The following is a 9,653-nucleotide window of genomic DNA, read 5'->3' on the forward strand; positions in this document are numbered from 1 at the left end:
AGTGTATCATCACAGAAGTATGAAAGTCTGCAGCTGTAAACGGGCTGATGTTGGTGGTTTGTATGCATCACACACGTCGGCATTTACCGTATTTTATGAACTGGACCAGTCATCTAGAGTGCAGCTGTCAGTCTGAAAATAACAAACCCGTAGATTTTCAGCAAAAAAATATTATTGGCCCAATATAAGAATACTTTGTAATATCTGTATTAGAATCGTTATTGGTTTTTCCTCGGGTAATGAACACCTGCCAAATGTTGTTAGCTCTAAAAATTGTTTTGGGGATAAACGGCTGTATATTAAAGTGAAAGTCACTAGGTGGCAGCATCGCAGCTCATTTAATTTATCATACTTGTACAGTGGTTTGTACAGAAAAATAAATAAATATTACCAGGCCTATATTGGTATCGATTGATATCAGAATCGAAAATTAAGTGTTTGGACGGTATGGGCATATTGGATTTTCTGACACAGTTGATTCTGATTTAAAGATTTTTGCTCGGCTCCAGACTGACCATCCCAGTTTGCACCTGTGTATAACATCAGCCTGTACTCACCAGGGCATCAATCCGACCATTCATCATCAGCGGAGACCTTCTAGTGCCACCTTCTCCAGCCTCTCCTGAGGATCCCACTTGAGAATGATGAGAAATGGATTCCCTTCAGCAAGTCTTGTGTTCAGCTCTGGGAACTCCTCCCAAGATGAATGTGCTTAAAATACCATCAGTATAAAAAGTCAAGGACATTCTGGCAAAAGCATGTTTACCTCTTCCATCTATTATTCTCACAATCTGCTGTTACGGGACAGTCTCTGCGTGCGTTTCTTCATTAATTTCCTAAGGTTTGGGCAGAAGCACCAGTAGAGAGTTGAAAAGGTTGAAAATGTCTCATTGAGAGCTCTTTATAGCAATGATGTGAAATGGAGTGTGTGACGTGGCCATTGTTACAGAGCTGATCGGCAGTGGATCGCCGCCGCTCTGCTGCAGTAATCTGCTCATGATGCGATGGATGACAGTTAATGAGAGAACGTTGCAGCAGGGACTCACCTGTTCTTTGCTAAGCTTTTCTGGAAACATGCTGAGCTCTGTATTTGTCGGGCTGTGAAGATTGGCTGCAGCACATATGCTTTTATACAAGTGGGAAGAAAACTCCTCAGGGCTCTCGCTCAGTGTCTGACCTGATTTATTTGCGGACTGGAAAAATAACAGCAAAACAAAATCATGGAGCAATATTCACGAGGTCTTTATTTGTATTACCCAGCCGTAGAAATAATAAAAAAAAACACTCACAAAAACAACAACTTTATATTCCGTGGACAATGCTAAGACCTCAAGGTCATGCATAGTGTTCAGTCGTTTGAATACAATTTGAAATACACTTACGGAGCCCCCACTAATAATAATAAAAAAATATATACAGGGGTCACAAACTCCTGCCCCACTAATAATAATAAAATATATACAGGGGTCACAAACTCCTGGCCCACAGGCCACTTTTGGCCCATGAACCACCACTAGATGTCAGTAATAAAGTAATCTGACCTTTGCTGTTATATTTTTGGATGTCCATTGAGATGTTTCCTCAATTTATCATAAAGCCAAACCAAAAGACTGTGAGTTGAAAACCAATAAAAATAGTTCCTTCAGGTCAAATTTGCTAAAAATAAATTTTAATCCCATGTTGAATACAGAGTCAACAGGTGACCTCAACTCTCTTTAACCTGGAATGCCCTACAGAGAAACTCTATTTATCTTTGCACTTCTTCCTAATGACTTATTAGAGAAAGTGACGTATTAGAGAAACATAATTGTTTTCTGTTGTGACGTATTAGAGAAACATAATTGTTTTACTGCCTGAAGTGTGAACTCATTTACAGTTTCATCACTCTGTGAGGAAGAAGCTGAAGAAGCTGATCCACAGCAGAGTATTCTGCTCCAAAGTGTGAACGTGTGAATTGTTCCGGGTGTTTCCTGCCATACTTCAACATTCATGACTGTAAATGAAACTATTCTACTACAAATTGTTAATATGTCAGAGTACAACAGTCAACCGTAGACTATTTATATAAAACCATTACCATCGTACCATCGTACATTACACAACACTGTCCTGCAGTCAGTGTACAGTCGGTGTTCATGTGTCATCACACCGGGACAGATCGTGACTTTGGCGTCTGTCTTGTTGAAACGCTGCTCTGCTGACCACCAAACACTTGTTCATGATCCGTCCGAGAGACGCTTGGTCCCCGAAAACTAAATGTCATCCTGTACGTAATTAATGCATGGCTCCTTCTTAACATGCTTGTGTATAAAGGTAGTATTTTTATGTATTTTTTACAGCAATTTTTAAGCTTTTTATTTATTTATATTTTTCCGAAATAGAGTTTGTACATCATATACATTTTTCAGTTAGATAAGGAAAAAGTTTCTCCTTTAAACCCTGGTGTTGTCCCTGGAGTCATTTTTGGAGTCACACAATTATACAACACATTCTGCTCCAAGTGTAGCTGAGAATTTATTGACAATGTACAAAAAGCACTTGGTCCCAACACTGGAGTTTTTCGTTTTTAACTCCATGTTATCATTCAGGTGGGGACATCGTGAGCGTTGGACATATTGGGCAGCTCTGTCTCTATATCAAATCCCACAAAGCCTTACTGACTCTGACTTACTCACTGACTCATGTCAGTGTCACAGAGAGAAAGAGAGAGAGAGGAGTGACACACACACACCCCACGGTGACAAGCTCTCCAAGGCTGAAGTGATGAAGGAACTGAGCACAGATTGGAAATTTGATAAGTGTGTATTTATGCCTATGTGGTGTGTGTGTGTGTGTGTGGAGGGGATACACACACACACACACACACAGCATGAGGCATTGAATCAACCCTCCCTAATGATACAACCGCAGAGGCTGCAGTTTACTTCTCTGTGTGTGGATCCTTTTTATGAACCCTGATTCATCAAGTTCTTGTTTCATACATTTTTAATTACACCCATGTGTGACACATGTCACTGGACCCCTGACGAATTAACATGAACTGGATTTCAAACTAACCGTCCGCTGAGTTCATGAGGGTGTGGTAATGAAAGGAATCGATCAACTGCTGATCTCACACCGCGCGCCCATTAAAACACACACGATCTCCCATCGTGCTGTCACACCGCGCGCCCATTAAAACACACACACAATCATAATGACACCACAGTCACACGACTGAATTGCTCCGCATGCAAAGATTAGTCTGAGTGACACTTCTGGATGTCAGTGGCAGTCGCTGCCTCAACCTCGTTTTCATTTTGGGAGTGGGTTTTTGAACCTGTGAGTTCACTGTTGCTTCATCTCTAAAATACCTTTGTTTTTCTACCTCTCTCCACCACTCCCCCTCTCTCTTGGTCTTTCTCTTCCTGTCACCGTCTCCCTTTTTTCTTTCTGTTTTTCTCTCGCTCTTTATTGAGCTCAAAGATCTCCTGCAAAGATCTTAAAAACTGATCCCAGACCAGATCTCTCTGAGTCACAGGCAGTGGTGGCAGTGATGAAAAACTCCTGGCGGTTCTTAAAGGTCGCCAATTTAATGTGATGATTAAAGCAGCTTTTTTTGGTCATTGTCTGTATACCTCAGAATACAACCCAAGAGTGAAACAGGGAACAGGTGAGTTGGTTGGTGCCAGCTAAAAACTGTCAGCACCGCCAGGGCTGGGAATAGGACCGACAACTTTCTTTCTTTAACTCAAAGCCAGCAACGGTGTCTGACAGTGTCATATTACTTTGCTCCAGTCCAAATGAAAATAATGCAAAGTCTGACTCTAATGAAGTCACCCTGCAGCATGACAGCTCGCTAAATGGGTTATCAGGAAAAAATAATGATTTTAGTGGTGACATTTAACTGTGGGTGGAAAGGACTTCGCTGTTCTTTGTCTGACTTTTAATGACATATTATCCTGAGCGTTCATTCCGAAAGTATAATTTCTAAGGAAGAATGAAGTAGGAGGGTTGATTCCTGCCACAAACCAAATCATGCAGACCAAAGATTAGATGAAGGGAAATTGGACTTGAAATAGAATGTTGAAATGCTTGATTAGCTTGGTTTTAAGATTTACTGGCAACCCGTGCACAGTACAAAAGTCCTGTCTTTTACCTGATGTCACCTGGGATTGACTACAGTTTTCCATGTGCCATAAGGAACACCGCTAATACTACAATACCTGCAAGTATCTCTAGTAACTCTAGTACATAGTTACACTGCGGGCCAGATTTGGTCCCCGAGCCTGAGTTTGACTTGTGTGCCAACAACTTGGTTATTTCTTTCAGTCAATCCCAGAACTGAGCTCCACTGTCTTTTCAGTGATTATAAAGTCACTGTCACTGACGTGGCTTCATAACTTTAACATCTTAAGTCAGCGAAGTGAAAAGAAGGATCATTCGGAGAAATAAGCCTTGAGTAGAGGCGCAGGTGTTTACGTCCAATCAAAAACGGCACAACAAAGCGAACAGCGAGCTGCAGCCAATCAGCGCTCTCCATCTCCATTGCGCATAGGTGTGGGTTGGAGCGTCTCCTCCGGCCGCTGCGCTGCGCTGCGCTCATGAATCTTCCCACGTTCTACACGTGTTCGTGCGGTTTGTGTTTATGTCTCCTGTCGGAGGAATTAGAACAACTGCGCTGTTTTCAGGCGGACACAGAGAACGAGACACGTCTGAGTGAATGACGGGAGTTTGGGGGAAAGTATAGAATAACTCCTGGAACGCTTCATCGCTGCTGCTGCTGCTGTTGTTAGTGAGGAGGAAGATTTCCTACAGTCGGGAAACAACAGGCTGTGTCTTATCTTCTCTATTCTCAGCGATGGGAAGAACCCACTTCACTGTAGTCCACAAGTAAACTCGAAACTTAACTCATAACGGAACAGAGAACCTGGCCGTTCATTGGAGGCTGATTAAGGACCCTGTAAACTGGATTGTACTGCTGCCATCGACCACCAGATTTGACTGATCACCTGTGACGACAGTGAACAGCCTCAGAGGTGAGCTGCTGGAATTACACCGTGAGCTGTTGTCGCCACTTCCGACTAAATGTGTTGTTGTTTCTTGTTCTGTGGATGTGGAGCTCAGGCTTCACCTGTTGTCGGTCGATGTCCACTCATGAGTGCATTATCTACTGGTGTTAGCGTTTCTATCTGTGTCTCAGCATATGCTGAGAGACAAAGAACAATTTCTACCGTTTATCCTGAGTAATGAGATCCAAGATGGTACACAAAAACAAAATTTTAACTCATAATCTCACAACATCTTTTAAACAGTTTGTATGTTTTAAAATAACTAGTTTGAGTTGCATTCGTCTCATCTTAAACGTGAAAAGTTGCGCCTGGTCCATTGCGCGTCTTTTCCCCACATGGGGGCGCACACGCTGGTCCTAGGAGATGCATGGTCGCAATGAGCCCCTGACTGTTGCTCTCTCACCCTGGTGCATCCTGTTTGTCTCCTGTCCCTTGTGACTCCCATTCTGTCCAAACATTCTGTCTTTATCCTCTCTCTCTCTCACCCGGTCCACGCCCCCCCCCACTCCGGTTTTACCCTCTCTTTGAGTATTTTGTGTGCGGCGCTGCAGGCAGGGGCTGAGTCTGTCACCGGGACTCGCTAATGAGCCCTCCACTCTCTCCCCATGTGGAGGAATGTTTGCACGAGAGAGAGAGAGAGAGAGAGAAGAGAGAGAGAGAGAGAGAGAGGGAGGGGGGAGCTAGGGACAGAGGGGAGGCAGTGAGTGTGGTGTGTGTGAGAGGAGCTGTCATACCTGCTGCTCTCTCACTGCTCCAATATTTAACAAGGGATATCAGGGAACCGATGCTGCTGCTCTGGGACAAGCCTAAACTGTGGAGACAGCCTGTCTCAGAGGTGTGTGGACAGTCAGTCTGCTGCTACTGCTACTGGTGGTGGAGACACCACTGCATCTAAGAGTCTGATGGAGGAGGAGGTCACAGAGCCCGATCCTCACACCCTGGAGTCCTCCAGCATTTACCTCGCTCCTCTGGGGACGCACTCTGAGGTGAATGGGGACTTGCCGGGGAACCCGAACCCGAGGGACGGGACGTTGGACGTGATGGAGAGTCCAGTCAGGGAGCCTGTGGTGCTGCAGCATCCTGCCCAGTGCAATCACAGCCTCCACTGTGGGTAAGAATCAGCATGGGTGAGACGTAGGGAGACGGAGTGAGGGTCTGCTGCTGCAGGGAGACAATCTCTCACCTCTTTTTTTAAATTATTTTTTTACTTCTGTTAAACACCGATGGCTTCATCGGGAATAGGGTTTCAAACCGACACCCATGTCTTTGTTTCTTTGTTACAAAGTCCAGTGTCACTTAACATTCATGTCTCATTCCAACTCCCACTCATTGTTTACTGTAGAACTGGATGCTTGTGTCTGGAACAAACAGAAACGGCTGGTTATGAACAAATGGTGATAAAAGAATTTAAAAAATGTTGACATTTTCTCTTGTTTGACCGCTGCAGTTCACAGTTCCTTAAAACGGTGGGTCTTTTTATATGAGTCAGTTTGAGCGGCCGGAGGCAGCTAACGCCAAGTTGTGAATTTGGCCATAAAACTAAAGCGTGACCAGAATCTCTCACTTCCTATTTTAACCAGAAGTTGACGGTGTCTGTTGCTGTCTGTGAACTGGGAGATGGAGAAATGGCAGCACCAGGTCTGAAAGTCCTACAGTTATTCTATGCACTGGTTGTGATCGTGTTTGCTGTTGTTTGAAATTGGATAAAACTACAAAAAATGGCATTTATGATTTATTGTAAGAAATGAATTATGTCTAATTGATTTGGGAGAAAAAGGTGATTGACTGATGTTCCTGCTTGTCTGCAGTCACAGCTGCCGTCCTTGGTGAACGCTACCTGTGGTTTTCTTTACAACAAAAATCTGCAGTCACAGCTGCCGTCCTTGATGAACTCTACCTGTGGTTTTCTTTACAACAAAAATAATATAAATATGAAGAAGTGTAAACTGTGTAAAAGAAATGACAGTGAAGATAAAATGATCTACAGTAAAAGTCAAGTCCAAAGTTAGACTAGGAAATTTGAGTTTGGGTTAGGATCACACCTCACAACCTGGTCAGATAATTTGACAAATGAAACTAACAGGTAGATTTAAAAAAAAAAGAAAAAGAAAAGTCGTGTAAAAAACATAAAATTTGTCAGCATCACTGCAGGGCAGGGTAGAGACAGGGCAACAAAAAGGTTAATAACTCATCGGCCACCCCGAAGGGAACCATGAAAGAAATAGCACATCATTAGTCGGATGATGGATGATTATATTACAGTGTTTGGGGAGTGAATCCTAAAAGGAAAAAAGAAACAACTCCAAATGGATCAGCTGCGATGTAGTGTTTAATTTTAAAAATCTTTTACTTTTAACTTTCTCACCAGGCTCCGTCTGCAGCGATCTGTGTACAGGTTCAGGTTACAGATACTGTAGATGTAGATCCAATACTACAGTACATGCAATACAACAACACAATTACAACTGTAACGATGAGATGACCCTGAAATGAAGAGAATTGTTACATTACCCTTCCCCAAATCAGAAGATTTCCAGATTTCCTTCTCTGGGGATTTTTAAAGCCTCATACTTACTTGTCAGTGTGAGTATTGGAGATGAAGTGTGTGATGTTCATCTGGTGAATGCTGATTCGTCAGTCTTGTCCCTCTCTCTGTCTTTTGTTGTCAGATAGATCAGATGTGACTGTGATAAGTGGAATAGAATTCAGTGATTAACTGGAAAATGACTTGTGGGAAAAGGGGTCTCATTAGAGCAGATGTGATTTCAAACCGATGTCTCGTGGAGCTGATCCTCTGTAGTCGGCTGGTGATTGTCAGCCGTGATCTGGAGATAAAAAATATTAATGAACTTTGTATCTGGAGCCAAAGATCTTTCAAACTCTTATGATTGAAGAATATTTAACTGCACACCATAACTTCATCTTTACTAACTCAAGTTCTACACGCTGTCAACACTTCACTCTACAGAACTACCTTGCTCAGGGACACATTGGCATATGGACATTTTGAGTCCAGTTTTTTTTTTTACCTACAGAACGATTTCATAAAATCATAATCCAGTGAAAATGGTGTTTTTCCGTACATCATAATTTAACAGTAGGGATTGGATCCTGGTTGAAAATGTGACATATTTCAACCAGAGCTGCATGATTACTTTTTTTTTTTCTTGTTCGTCACAGACTTTGATTTTGTAGCTGGAGGGTCTGCTGCCGTTACACAGTGTTCTGTTCACGTTGCCCTCTGTATCTGCATGTTTCTATTGGCCATTCTTGTGCTGCAGGGTCTGATGTGAGAAACTGCCATCTGGTGTCCCTGTCATGCAGGAAAATTTGAATAAAGCCGAGGTCTTTCCATTATGGCGACACTTTCTTTAAAAACCCAGACTTGGAGATGAGGTCTGGTTTGTTATTTCGGTAGTGTTCCTGGGCTGAGTCATCATCGGTAATAGACGTAGTTAGAGGTTTGGCAGAAAGAACTCGCGTGTGTTTATAAAAACCAATGTGTTTCTTCTAGTAGGTGTTTGCATTTGGCTGTAAAGGCTTCACTGATTTCATTCAAGACCACAATCATCACATGTCTATTAACATCAGACCTAACGACAGATCATTACGACAAATCATTTCACTTTCAAGTCGCACTTTTTGTCCAGCGTCTGTGAGGTTTCCATGACGACTTGTCCTCACGTTGAATGTGATGCAGCGTTTTCTGACGCCCTTATAAGGAGTGATTTATATGTATTGATTACAACGAGTAAACCTACCTACAAAATACCTTTAGGAATTGTTTACAGTTTCCTCTGTGGTGTATGATTGAAACAATTGATCCACCTTCCTTTGGCCAGAAAAAGTGATCAATACAGAATCGATTATGTCTCACTGTACATCTTAGAATTCTCCTCCCACAGCCACACGTCACCTTGAGGTCATTCTTGGAGGGAAATGCGTTCATCATCCCTCTTTTGTCAGGATTTGAAACATTTACTGCCTTTTCTTTTAGGGTCAATAATTTTTTATTTGCCGGATGATCTTTGTCTCATCCTTGAAGTGTCAGTGAGCCTAGCGGTCTGCCCTCTGCAGGCTTGCACAAACAGGGTTCAGTTTAGCTCTGACCTAATCGTTAGGGTTGATTTTATGTCTTTGCACAAACGGGGTTCAGTTTAGCTCTGACCTAATCGAACCACAGTGCGAAGACAATGATCGGATTTAACAACGCGCTTGTAATTTATTGAGCGGTAGTAGAAACAGATAAACAACAGTGTGTGCCCTGAATGGGTTTTACTGCTTTTCTCTCTTTGATTGTTATTTTTAAGCGCACTTTGCATCTGTCCTGTGTACATCCTCATCTGAGTTTAGTCAGTGAAAGCTGTTGGAGAATTTTCTGTTAGAAGAGCGTGTACAATTTGTTCGTTTTTTTTTTTTTTTTTGGGGGGGGGTTGATTATTTTCTAAGTGTACATAGGAATTCAGAGTTTTCCACTGTTTGAAAAAAAGCTGAGAGTCTGAACTTCTGGCTTTAGCATGCAGCTGCAGTAAGGTGTATTCAGCATTTACTCTGCACACATTAGTATTGGCTGAGAACGTAACGCCAGAGAGAACATGTTAA

At 42.5% G+C, this 9,653-nt stretch overlaps 1 protein-coding gene across 3 annotated transcripts in view; it reads left to right on the forward strand.

Moving 5' to 3' along the window:
- Positions 1–4,889: 4,889 nt before the first annotated feature.
- The window catches only part of caln1 (calneuron 1), a 37,256-nt gene continuing 32,492 nt past the window's right edge, over positions 4,890–9,653 (forward strand). Inside the window, exon 1 of one of the 3 annotated variants that reach the window (XM_008308839.3) lies at positions 4,890–5,018. Coding sequence is in view for 1 of the 3 variants with exons in the window: in XM_017032277.2 (XP_016887766.1) it covers positions 5,954–6,162 (209 nt within the window). In the remaining 2 variants the exon portion in view is untranslated. Of the gene's footprint in view, positions 5,019–5,681; positions 6,163–9,653 lie in introns of those variants that run through there. The other 2 variants (XR_001760018.2, XM_017032277.2) reach the window with 2 other exon arrangements.

The sequence above is a fragment of the Cynoglossus semilaevis genome, chromosome 4 (genome assembly GCF_000523025.1).
Source record: "Cynoglossus semilaevis isolate Cse_v1.0 chromosome 4, Cse_v1.0, whole genome shotgun sequence".
Classification (NCBI taxonomy): Eukaryota; Metazoa; Chordata; class Actinopteri; order Pleuronectiformes; family Cynoglossidae; genus Cynoglossus; species Cynoglossus semilaevis.